The sequence below is a fragment of the Podarcis tiliguerta genome (assembly GCF_965153285.1).
Source record: "Podarcis tiliguerta genome assembly, chromosome: 3".
Taxonomy (NCBI): domain Eukaryota; kingdom Metazoa; phylum Chordata; class Lepidosauria; order Squamata; family Lacertidae; genus Podarcis; species Podarcis tiliguerta.
This window is the reverse complement of record NC_139536.1, coordinates 33,448,866-33,462,363: the sequence shown is the minus strand read 5'-3', so window position 1 is coordinate 33,462,363 and position 13,498 is coordinate 33,448,866. Positions and strand designations below refer to the sequence as shown.

The window sequence follows — 13,498 nt, the reverse complement described above, 5'->3', positions numbered from 1 at the left end:
ACAGCTACTGCCACCAGCTCCAGCCAACATGGCCTATTTCAGGTTGGGGGGAGGCAGGTGTGGTTTGACCCTCAGCGTCCCCAGAAGGTGGCAACACCTTATACCCTCCTCGGCACTTAATCCACTACAACAACAATAGCAGCAATAACAAACGTTACTCTAGAACAGGCTTTCCCAAACTCGGCTCTCCAACTGGTTTTGGACTTCAACTCCCATCATCCCTAGCTAGCAGGACCCAGTGGTCAGGGGTGATGGGAGTTGTAGTGCAAAACCAACTGGAGAACCAAGTTAGGGAAACCCTGCTCTACAATGCTGAACCCAAGAGAGAGAGACAGAAATCAGCCCAAACTCACACCCAACATCATAACCCAGCCTGCTCCAAGCCCTTTAAGGCTCCTATGACTTCCTGCAGGTTTTTGCTGTAGTTTCTTCTTGTACTCGGCAACAGCTCCCTGCCGCCCATAATACTCCAAAATACTTACGCAGCTTAGGAGGTGGGGCTTTGCAGATGAAGGTGGTCTCAGGAAAGACACCCATTCTCCTTACCTGCCACCAGGTGGCAAAATCCAATAAGGCTAAACCGAACGCCTCCAATGGTTTTGCAAAGTTACAAATCCCTGTATGGTCCTTAGGGGTGAGATAACAGTGCTGTTTTTCTCCTACAAACCCAAAACAACTTGGGACCAGAGTACCTTAGTCTATAAATGTCATATGACGGACTGATAGCCCCTGGCAAGTTATTTCCTCCATTGCGTATAAAAGAGCGGCCTGAGCGTTACCCTCATTTTTTAAAATTAAGAGATGGCCTAACAGGTGAACATAGCAAGAGCAATGTCATGACTCCAGCAAGCTTCATTCCAGGCATGACTGGTGGAAAGTGTTGCCTTGAACAGGAGGAGAATGATATGTGGCCCCTTTAACCAGCACTTGAGGCCAAATTGCCCCTCTGGTTGCTATGTCACCTCGGCCTTTGCCAAACTGGTTCCTTCCAGATGTTGAACTACAACTCCCATCATCCCTGCCTATTGGCCGTGCTGGCTGGGATGGGTGGGAGCTGGGATCCAACACCTTCTAGAGGGCCACAAAATATCTATACGCAGAGTTTTTTATTTGCTTCCTGAGGAAGCCACGCTACCAGAAACAGACTGTGTTTTCCAACCAGATGTGGAATAACGAAGTCTTATTCCTAGTTCCTGGGTTTTAGAATTGCCTCACGGCTGGCAATCTCATACAGTTCTGACCTTAGGTCAGAAGAGTTGTGCTGATCTCCTCTCTGTTTCAGGGTTCTTGTTTTTTAACTTTCTTGATTTACCAGTGTGGTTCACCTTCCTAGACTAGCGAGGACCTTTTTCTTTGCTGGAGTAGAGGAATGAGAGCTCAGAGCGCTTTTAATTTATCTGCCTCCTCGCCTGAGGTTTTTCTGGGTCAGGGAATGTTGGAGTCTCCAGTGGAATTCTTGCCATCGCCCTGCCAGCAAAGGCTGCAAAGGGAGGGTGCCAAATCAGCGCATTCTCAGCTGCTCCAGCCAGCCACTTTTCTGGCCTTCCCAGGATTTTTAAGCTGTTCTGTTCTCTGTCAATGTACCATGTTGTCTCCCCTGGGAAGGGTTTGTGCCTGCAGGAGTCCTCTGTGCCAAAAAAACACAGGGTGAGCATGCCAGTCTGCTTTGCTCAGCTACGTTCAAAATAAAGATGAGACCTGCTGTGATCTAATGGATGCAGAGGCAGGGAAATCTGAATTGGGAAGCTACTTTATATTGAGTAAGGATATTGGTCCATTTGTTTCAATATATTAGCTTGGTATTTTATACAGTGACTGAAAGCAGCGCTCCAGAGTTTCAAACAGGAATCATCCCACTTCTGTCTGGAGATCTCATGAATTGGCCGTGGACATTTTCCCATGCAAAGCATGAACTCTATACAGTCTTAGCTTGGAAGTCAAACAGCTTAGTTCCCAAACATTTTGGCTCCTGAACGTCGCAAGCCCAGAAGAGAGTGTTCTGGTTTGCGAACTATTTTTGGAAGCCAAATGTCCGATGGGGCTTCCGTGGCTTCCGATTGGCTGCAGAAGCTTCCTGCAGCCAATCAGAAGCCACGGTTTGGTTTTTGAACATTTTGGATGTCCAACGGACTTCTGGAATGCATTCCGTTTGACTGTACTGAACTATTGAGCTAAGGCACTTTCAAACTGCCACTATTTTGCAGGTGGGATCAAATCACATACTGGAAAATTCAGGTTGTGCAATTAATGTGGATTTGGTATTCTCACTCGACAAACCTGCTTTTTCAAAATATGGAAAGCAATAGGGAAATGCACTGGAATGAGCGACAACAATTGCTTGATGCAATGCTGTGCAGTAAATCCTCCAAAGAAATCAGTACGAATGTGTATTGCCTTAAGTGACCAAGTCTCTGTTCACCTAAGAAATCACTGAGTAGTCTAGACCTATTGGTCTAGAGCAAGGGTGGGCAACCTGGGTGGGCCCTCTAGGCATTGCTGGACTACAACTCTCATCATATCTGACCCCCGGGGCTAGATAGGGCTGATGGGAGTTGGAATCCAACAATATCTGAGGGACCACTGGTTGTCCATCCCGGAGGTAGAGCAACTTGGAGGAGGAGCAAAAACTCTACCCTGCTGTGCAATTTCTTATAGTACCACAGTGCAGCCAGGCTTCAAGTCAAGTCCGCAGGGCTCCAGTGAAAACGTGCTAAATGGTTCTTGGGGAGGAAGAAGCAAATAGGTGGGTAGGTAGCTGGTCTCCCGACTAGGGTTCTTGCAAACGTGCATTTCCTATGTGCCTGGGAGTACTCTTGGCAGCACTCTGTGTGTTCAGCCAACTTAGAACTGCGCCCTAAAAAGGGCAGATAAAACTGGCTATATCCCCGTGCTTGGCATGGTTAATTTAATCTCCCATTTACAGTGCAACCCTGTTGGACAGGCTGTCCAAACATTGTGGCTTGCCCACAGTATAAGTGTGTAACTTCTGGATTACAGATCTATCCAGAATAACCTTCTGGATAACAGCCAGCACACCCCCAACATTTCTGGCCAGCTCTGAAAGGCTAGGAATAACACTGCAATCCTTGCCTGGAAGCAAATCCCATTGAAATGAGAATCAGGTTGCACAGATCTAATCTTTTCTCATCCCTCTTGAGTCCATTAGGTTTCACCTGCATAAAATTCGCTTCCAGAGGACTACATTAGCTGCCACGTATTGAGGCCCTTCACTATACATTTGATATTTCATCCTATTAATTTGCCTCTTCCCATGAACTCTATAGAAGCTATAAAAGGCTGCTTTTATGCATTGGAACTTAAGACATAGATTACATTTCCGCAGGGTTTTTATAGCCTCCCGTCATGACCTTAAGACAGGGTGCTTAACATTTTTTAAAAATCTTATTCTGTACCTGTAGAAAGAAGCTGGCACTTTCCAAGCCATAATTGTATAATACTGTATAGCAGAATACAGAGCAGTAATATATACAATACTATAATAATGCAGTAGGTATAATGATTGAGCACTACAATTTAATGGTGATATTTTATTAGTGTGGGTTTTGTGGTGTATTATAACATACCCAGTTCCATGAAAATATAGAATTACGATTCAGGGGTGAATTATGTGTCCTTTTTTCTTTCAGCTGGAGCCAGTTGATCATAAGCAGTCATACAATAACTTCACATATGATCGGTCGAAACTCAAGTGCCCAACCTCGGTAAGTAACAAAGGTCTGCAGAAACACCTAGCCCCATAGCACAGACATAGGAAGAGCCCTCCTGAATCAAGAGATGGGGCCTATGCAATCCCATGTCCAGCTTCCCCACAACAAAACAAGCTCTTCTCACTTTCGATTCATTGCATTCCTTCTGAAATAACTTTTAAATGGCTTAAAATGTGCCATCCCCCTTTATATGGATGAAAGCAATTTGGTTGCCCAAACAGAACTAGATAGTAAAAGAGGCAAGAACCCAGGACATGAAGCGAGATTCTTTGGGATTCAGAATTGCACCAGTCCTGATGCTGCTGCTAATGATGCTAACGGCTAGATTAAGACCTTTAGAGGCCCTAAGTGTTTTGGTGCCCTCATATATATCTAATTCAAAATATAAACAATGGTTAACTGTATATTATTAACAAAATAAAAAAATTCCTTCTAGTAGCACCTTAGAGACCAACTAAGTTTGTTATTGGTTTGAGCTTTCGTGTGCATGCACACTTCTGAAGAAGTGGTATCTGAAGAAGTGTGCATGCACACAAAAGCTCATACCGATAACAAACTTAGTTAAGTTAATTTAATCTCCCATTTACAGTACAACCCTGTTGGACAGGCTGTCCAAACATCATGGCTTGCACACAGCATAAATGTGTAACTTCTGGATCACAGATCTATCCAGAATAACCTTCTGGAACAACTTAGTTGGTCTCTAAGGTGCTATTATTTTAGTTAGTTAGTTAGTTAGTTAGTTAGTTAGTTTCGGCTACGGCAGACCACACAGCTACCTACTTGTAATGTGTTATTAATCTCTATTGTTACTATTTTATCATTACAATTATTATTATATTATTATTATTACATATGTATGTATGTAATTTTTTCATTTATTGTGGGAGCCAGCGCCATATGGTCCATTCTAAATCTAGCAATGGAAACATTCAGTGGTGCCCCTCTTCCCTTGAAGCCCTAAGCCCATGCTTATTTTGCTTAATGGTTAACCCGGCCCTGGGCAAGTGTGTAGGAATATAGGGAGCTACCTCATTGTGCCACTGGTCCTTCTAACTCAGTGTTGTTCACACTGGTCGGAAGCAGGATCCAAGGTTTCAGACCCAGCTCTTTCCCAGCCATACCAACCATTGAAGAGCATGACAATTAGAGCTTGCAATGGATTTTGCTTGTAAGCAGAACACAAATCAGGCCAGATGGGTGAAAAGAAGGAGGGAGGACTTGTCCTTGCTCTGCCAGTTTCCCATGGGGAAACTCAGTCTTTCCTGCTGAATCGGAGCAAACATCAGTTGGGCTTTCTCCAGACAAACATTTGCTCCGATTTATTGCAAAAGAGCCACTTTTCCAGGGAGAAAGTGGTGGGACCAAGGGCAAAACCACTCGGACCCAAGCCTAGAAGGCGTAGAACAAGCAAAAAACCACTTGGACCCACGCTTTCCAAGTGTGGGATGAGCCCTGAACCCTGCTGCTGTTATTTATAAGACAGGTGAAGAATAGAGCTCTTGTTCCTAAATGGGTTTAATATATTAAACTGAAATAGTAGGGGCATTTAGGAAAAAATATATCCCTAAACTTTTCAGCCTCTTTATTAAAAAAAAAGAAGACGTTTTATTTCACCAGGGTTTGTTAGAGTTGCATACCCCCAGTTGGAGGTTTAAAATAAATGTGCTAAAAACAGTGTTGATCCACCGGAGGCCAAACGCAGAGGCTTCAAGGGAACATGTTAGTTTATAGTTCAGGAAAAGGTTAAGATGGTAAATCTTTCTGCTATAGCAGATGGGAAAATATTATTTTGTTGCTTCTGTACTTCATGGGTGGGCGGGTCCCCTCTTACATCTTTAGGTGGTGTAAGGACTGAATACTGTTTTGTAAACTGTGCCTTTCTGTTGCAGGAAAATCCCTTTCTTTTCACCTCAAGCAACAGCAAAGTGCAGGGTTCAGGGATCGACGCAGAGAACAATGGAGGCAAGGTGCCCTACTGGGCTGCCATTGTGGCGGCAACAGCTGGAATCTTGGCAGGAGCTCTCATTGCCTGGGTGATCACCACTCACAGAGCCAGCAAACGCCCATATTCAGGAAACACAGTGACTGGAGAGAAAGTAACAACATTTTGAATTTGCACCTGCACCAAGGAGATCTAACACAACATCTACCTCCAGTAACATGAGGAAAGCAGTATGGGAGCTTAGCAGCAGCTTTTCACATACTATTTTTAAACCAAAAAAAAAATTTCCATCTAAAAGTGGGAGAAGAAATATCGGCTCAGACATCATGGTAACTGTTTGCAGACCAGAGCTTGGAAGATGAGATACATAGGGAGAGCTTATTAAAGCAAGAACATTCCAAAAATATTGGCCTTCCCTGATTTTAAATAGGATATTTGTTATTGTAATGGAAATGCCAAGATAAAGAATGCTTCTATACGGTGATTAAATGGTCCGTGCATTTTGCCTTCCCACTGAAGATTCATCCGCAAATGTCAGGTTTGCTCTCTTAATCCTAGCCTCTTAAATGGCATCTGGGAGCATTTAGTGAATACAATAATCAACAGTGTTACAAATGAAGAGCTATCAATTCTTAGAGTTGAGCCAAATAAAAGCCTTTCAAGAAGCCAACTTTTGCCAGTTTATTTGTATAGGCGGAGATAGAATCTCTTAGGTTTAAATTCTCACTGAAAATATAGAGCTAGCTTCCAAGAGGAAGATAAAAAGGTTAAGCCAATTAATATGTCTGTTTTCATAGGATGAGAGCATGTGCAGTGTTTCAGCATAGACACGGGATTGCATCAGAACATGCCCAGCTTGAGGCTCTAAGGCTGCATGTGCAGTAATCTGCTTCTATCACACACAAAATGTAGTTTTTCCTCAACCCAGAATTATTCATGCTTGTCCACAACATGCTGCTTTTTAATCTAGAATGATTCTAGATCCTGCCATCCATGAAGGCACATTTGAAAACCCTCCCCTTGATTAGGTTTTTGCTCTCTGCACAGGCACCCCACCCCATGAATGAAGAAAGAAATGGTGATTGCAATCTTGCTATATGCCCACCCACAATATCAATGGCTAGGTGCACACACACACAATTGCTAGGACTACCTACATTTGTTTTCAGGTGAACACACTGTGGCGTAAGGCAGAATCAATCTGCAATGAACTTTTATTTTTGAAATGAAACCAGTTCCTTAAGAAGGGCTTTTCAGGGGCAAAAATAAATAAAAATTTGCAATAGTTCTAGACCGTGTGCGAACTACAGAGAAAAAACTAAATCTCCATTGATTTTTAAATAAAATGTGATTTGTACGCAGCCTATATCAGGACCAGGGTCAGCACAAGACACCCTCAAGCAGCCGCTTGGGCCTTAGTAGTCCAGCAGGACCCATTGGTAGTGGAGCCAACCTTGATTCCCTTTCGCAGGCAGCTACAAACCATGTTTACAATTTCCCATAATGCTCTGCAGCAACAAGGGCTCTGAGGGAATTTATAAATGGTGGCTGCCTGGAGCCAATAGCAGGGGCAGTCACCTAGCATGTTCCAAGTAGCACCATCAGGGGGGTGGGGGAACAGGAGGGAGCCCATGGGGGGGGCTGTGTCAAGGCCTGAATCCAACCAATCAGGAGTTGCCACCATGATACCAATAGGTACCAGTCCACCCGCCAGTACCTTCCTATGGTGTTCACAAAAGATGTCAGTAAATAACCCCTCAAAAATCCACAAAGCCCAAAAGACTTTTTGTTCTCACTACTCAGTTCTTGTTTGCACTAGGTCACCTTCTCTTACACACGCTCCATGGCAGCCATTTTGTGACCAGCTCCCAATGCACTTTCTCAAATTCCAAATGTGCACACTGGCACCAAAAGGACGATGAGCGGATATGCAGCTGCAGGAAGCAGGGTTGAACTCTCCATGCATCTGCTGATGTGCAGGGAGTTCAGTCCTGCTTAGTAAGGGAACTGGCTGGTACTCCCAAACCCTGCAGAAATCAGGGTTGAACTCCCTACAGATCAGATTTCCGAAGCTGGCCATTATGATGTCAGATGACTGGCGGGTGGTCCTGCCCACCTGTCATAGTTGGCTTCCTGGGGTGGGGGAGATGAAGATCTGGCCCAGTAGGGCAAAGAGGTTCCCCACCCCTACAGCTCTCCAAGGCTACAGACAATAACCTTTCCCAACCTTCCTATCTGGTGGTAGGAACTTGGTACATTTTGCATACAAATGTGCTGTACCAAAGAGCCAGCCCTTTTCATTCATAGCATAGATATGTGTGCTAAATTAGAAATGCAGTTCTCCAGTGTGATGCCATCCATCCATGCCTGAGCAATAGCAACAAAAACAGCCCATTGGGATTCCACACACCACTTCCCACACACCACTGGTTCTGCAGTCTCCAACTCTGTCCAACCATCCAGGAAGGCCTGACTCTGACCAGGCCTATAAAATTATGCCTGGTTGACAGCTCTGGCACCAAAGGATGACTATTCAAACCCCACGATTGCCCTCAAATGGCACGAGTTAAAAACAGTGCCGTTGATATTTTCCTTTGTCTTTTGGTTTAGTGTGAGACAGCAGAACACACAATTCAGCTGATCACAAGGGCCGCTAGTGATGCTCTCCTCAGGGGACAGGCTCAGCTGTCCAGCCAGGCCATACCATATGGCTCTCCTCCAGGAGCCTGTCAGCCTCTAGCAAGATCCAGTTAACATCCAATTTTCCCAACCTCTGTGGCACGAGCTGAATTGTTGCTGCTCTCCCTACTGTGGCCACCAAACTGCTTTCCCCTATTAGTTCAAAGCCGCGTGTGATACCCTCCCTCTGTGAGGCTGGCAGTAATCGTTCTTGCAAAATAATGAAATGAGTCAGCCTGGCAATTAGGCTGTGTAGCTGAGCCACATTCCTTAGGCTGCCTCTTGTTTACATTAAACAATTAACAATGTAATAACACTTTGCCCTTCTGTCCAGCCTTTGTCGAGAGAATCTCAAAAACACTTTGCAAATGTTGTTGACATTTCCCTGACATTTCTCAACACCCTACAGAGTGGATTGGCATTGTCTGTTGCATTCAAACAAAGGCGAAGGGATGCGCTGAGGAATCTATGGCAGTGTAAAACCCTTACTGCCTGCTGTGGAATCACTATGAAATTTACTCTAATACAGAAGCTAAGTTCTCCTAAGCCGGGAGTCGCAAACTGTTAGGAGCCAGTAAGCACACTTGGAGTTTTGAGGAAATGCTGTGGGGGCACCACAAAATGGTTGCCAGAACACAAAATGGCTGCTGTGGGAGGGTGGCATAACCAAAAATGGCTGTCACATCTAAAAGAGCAGAAAAAGAGACAGGAACACAACACGGTGCAAGCATGCCCCTCATCAATGGGGAAAAGGTGCCCACATAAGCCACCACTATTTCCACCTTTCCTCTGTCCAGAATGGAACAGAGGGCAGCTGTTTACCCCTGACATTCAATGAGATGTGGGCGTGTTTAAGGGTGTGTGTTTGATTTAGGAGAAGCCAAGCCAGTACAACAGGAACTGAGCAGGAAGAGTAAACAATCTCTCAGGTATTGTGAATCTTTGATGAGATATTTATGGAGACTTTCCATGGGTGTCATAGACGGTATTTGTGGGTGCATTGGTGCCATGTTGGTGATCCCACCATGTTGGTGATCACTCCACTTAAACTCTTCTCTTCCCTGCCGCTCACTCAGGGGGGACCCCACAAACCAAATTTCCCCTCTACCAGCTGTTTCCCCCAGGTGAAGGTCACAGGTCTATCTTCCACAGTGCCTGGCCTACAATTCCATATACTGAGTGAGCGGTACCTCTGCCCAAGTGACAACTCAAAGTGATGGCATCCTTTGGCAATGACCCCAGCGTTGTCAACCCTGCTGCCCACAGAACCTCCTCCTGCTGCTAAGGTTCATGCCACATTGCCAGAAACTTGTCATCTGATCATGGTCTGGTTTGGATCCAGATCCACTGCAATGATCACTAAGGAGGGTGAGGGGATAGCAGCCACCTGTTGACAGTCCCATTTGTATGACAGACTGACAGACAGACAGACACAGACAGACAGACACACACACACACACACACACACCAAGCAGTTCCTTGCCTGTACCATTTCCCTAGCCAAGCCAGCAAAGCTCTCAAAGCCTTGAGAGACTCTCAATGCAGCAGCCTCACGATGCGGCAGAACGGAGGGGATTTGATCAAATACTTGAGTATTGTGTGTACAGTAAATGCGATGTCAGAGTTGCACAAACATCTGCTTCACTGCAGGCAACTTGCCCTCCAGGAAGCTGCTGCTAGTCGTGGCTTCAGTCTTCTCACCAAGTGCAAGAAACGCTGTGAAACCAAGACGTGTTGCTACTTCAGACGTTAAATTCCTAGCATCACTTGTGGAAATCAGGGCTACAATGTTTAATCAATTACTCAGTTCAGTTAATTAATTTTACATCTTCCATCAACTAAAAAGGTGTCATGATTAATAGGAAAGGTTATATATATATAAAGTTGTTGTGTGAATGCATTGTGAATGCACTTATAAAAACTGCAGGTTGATGTTGGCGGTTTTTGTCCCTCACTCCCAGTTTATTTTGGGATTCTGTCTTCCCTCCCTTCCTCTCTCTCTGGAATGCCTCTTCTAAGAAGAAGACGGTGATTTATTAAATTTATATGACATCCCTTCGCCAGAAGACCACAGAGAAGTTTGCAACATGCAACACAAAGGTGCAACGTGATACATCTATACAATATTAAAAAAATCAAAACAATCATATAAATTCATATAAGGAATACATAATAAAATGCAAATTCTTATAGCAGCAACAGCATAGAAAGAGAAAATCAGCAACACCGTGTCTAAAATACAACGACGGCACACCAATTCAAAATATGCCTGCTATGACATGTGTGTGCATTATCTTGCTTCAGAAATACAGTACTGTTTTTATCGTTATACACGTTGATGCAAATTAATCACAATATTAAATGATTAAACTTCGCATGATGGATGGATTAATATTTGAATAACTGAGTTGCCATCCTAGCAGAAGTGTACCATGGAACTGACACTTCTAATCTGCCATGAACAGGGAGGCTGGATGGGTGTACCTATAACGCTGGAAAATCTGGATTTCCTTTAGCATCTCAACAGCACCAAAGGACACTTAAGAGCATAATCCTATACATGTCTACTCAAAAGTAAGTTTCACCAAGTTCAGCGGGACTTTCTCAGGGGCAAATGTGTATAGAATTGTAGCCCTAAATGTCCCACATCCAGCCTATCTGTATCTTATTAGGGAGTTCCTAGCACTCTGAGCTCTCCTGAAAAGCTGCTTGGGATGACCTACTTAGAGGTGTCACCGGAAGATAATCCCTCATCCTGCAAGGATGCCAGAAACTTGAACTACTTGCTGCAGTGGGGGAAAGTCACTTCCTATCATTGCTGACCCAAGGTGTCCTTTGACCTCAGGCTGAGAATTAGTTAGGACTCCTGCCTCTGTGTCCTCTAATATCCCGCCAGCAGTACGCTTCAGTCTATATAAGGTAAAGGGACCCCTGACCATTAGGTCCAGTCATGACCAACTCTGGGGTTGCGGCGCTCATCTTGCTTTACTGTACAGCTTCCGGGTCATGTGGCCAGCATGACTAACCCGCTTCTGGCGAACCAGAGCAGTGCATGGAAATGGCGTTTACCTTCCCGCCGGAGCGGTACCTATTTATCTACTTGCACTTTGACGTGCTTTCGAACTGCTAGGTTGGCAGGAGCAGGGACCAAACAACGGGAGCTCACCCCGTCACAGGGATTCGAACCGGCAACCTTCTAATCAGCAAGTCCTAGGCTCTGTGGTTTAACCCACAGCGCCACCTGCGTCTTCAGTCTATATACTGACAGTGAACTCAAGTGTGGGTCTTTATGGAGCCAAAACAGCATCACCCATCAGAATCGGCAAGCTGCAACTTTTGCAAATATACAGGGGGGAGGAACCTTTTAGTAAGTTTAAAATAAATAAATTGAGGGGTATGGGAAGATCTAGAAAACAACCCCATGCAGACAGCATGCTCAGTGGCAATGCAGTGCTAACTGACTGTTGTGGGGCAGGGAGAATGGACACTAGTGGAAGTGTGCAATGCTGGAACCTTGAACAGCTGCACATCACACTGCAACATTTTGTCGCAGGCCCCTACTTGTAGAAACCAAATACTTAACAGGAAATACTCTTCTGGAGGGGAAGATTCATCTGCTGTGCTTCATTGGTCACGTGGGATCTAGATCACCGGAGCCATCGCTACTTGTGTAAATTATTAAATCGTCACGCTTCCCTTACGAGCCAGAGTCCTTTCATGCAGTCATTTTTTGGAGCCGTACCACTGTTCCCATTCATTATGAGATTCTAATTATAGTTTAGCTTGACTGCAAGCGCAGGCTGCCTTTAGTTCCCTTTTCAAAATTGAACCGGATAATTGAAAGTTAGGTCACTCTGGACTGTTTGCTTGCATAAAGCCAGGGGTGTCCAAAAGCTATTGGAAATGCATTAGCTGCTCTCCTCCCTCCCTCCCTCCCTCCCGCCTGGAATACATCCAGATGGAACACAAAGAAGGAGAGGATGGACGAAGCCTTCTGTCACCCTAGGAGCATGTGCTGACGTCAGCTTCTATGAACCAGCACTTTAATCATCGCACAAAGATTTTTCAGCCCTCTACCCTTACTTAGACATTTTCGGTACTCCAGTGTTAGACTTCATGGGAGAGAAAACAGACAAGCTGGTTGCGTTTTTAATTCCTTTTCCATCAAAACTGCAATAGCAACCTGTGTTAGCTCTCCTGAAATGCACAGTCCTGCTGGCAGCCTTAAAGGTTCATCCTACACTTATGGGTGCAGATATTGTGACTGTGGTCACAAGCTGACCCCCAAAGGGGGAAGGAGGGGCCCTGAATGAGGCTGCAATCCTAACCCCACTTACTTGTGAGTAAGTCCCATTGAATCCAATAGGATTTTCTTCTGATCTGAATAGACATGGTTAGGACTGTTTGGTTACAAATTGACAAAATTCTGAAGTGGCCGTGACTAAGGATATAAACTGCCCAGGAGAGATGGATGACAGGACACCAGCCTCACCTAACCTTCTGTCCCCTCAGCAAAAGTTTGATCTGCAAAAGCAGCATTGCTTTTCATGACATGGAGAGAAGCATTAGCACCTGCTAGCAGGCAAAGCTGCACTTAAAGACACAAGAGTCCTTTCGAGACCATTCAGGTATACACATTTTAAAACACAGCTGAAACCGAATCAGGCCCCCTAGGTCACTTTGGTCCACACTGAGAGGCAGAACCTCTTCGAGATTCCAAGCACGGGTCTTTCCTGAATCCCAGCCTTGCCAAGGATCGAACCTATGCCCTTCTGCATTCAGAACACGTGCCCTATGAGTGGCATGACTTGCCATGTGACTTCCCTGAGGCTGGATTTCATGCTGTTCCAATAACGTCTGACAGAGGGATGAAAACACATGTCACCAGCAGGATCATGCAGGCAGTCTCTCCACCCCAATATCAGTGACAGGACGCTGGTGGCATGCTCCACCTGGTTTATGTGATGCCATCTTTCAAATCCTGCTTAAAGTGGTATGATGGAATTCAGATCGAGCACAGATGAAGGTGCAGCTTAGCTCCAACAGGTACCCCATGTTTGTTTACTTCCCCTTAGATTTCTTGGGGAACAGCCTCAGATTTTTTTACCAAGAGCAATTCAGTCTCTGTCTGTCTGTCTGTCTGTCT

The 13,498-nt window shown here is 45.0% G+C and overlaps 1 protein-coding gene across 4 annotated transcripts in view; it reads left to right on the top strand.

Moving 5' to 3' along the window:
- The window catches only part of PLB1 (phospholipase B1), a 114,721-nt gene extending 108,378 nt beyond the window's left edge, over positions 1-6,343 (top strand). For all 4 annotated transcript variants that reach the window (XM_083434394.1, XM_083434396.1, XM_083434393.1 and 1 more), the window contains 2 exons: positions 3,648-3,722; positions 5,621-6,343. In XM_083434394.1, coding sequence (XP_083290520.1) covers positions 3,648-3,722; positions 5,621-5,842 — 297 coding nt within the window. In that variant the 3' untranslated portion in view covers positions 5,843-6,343. The remainder of the gene's footprint in view (positions 1-3,647; positions 3,723-5,620) is intronic.
- The last annotated feature ends 7,155 nt before the right edge of the window (positions 6,344-13,498 follow it).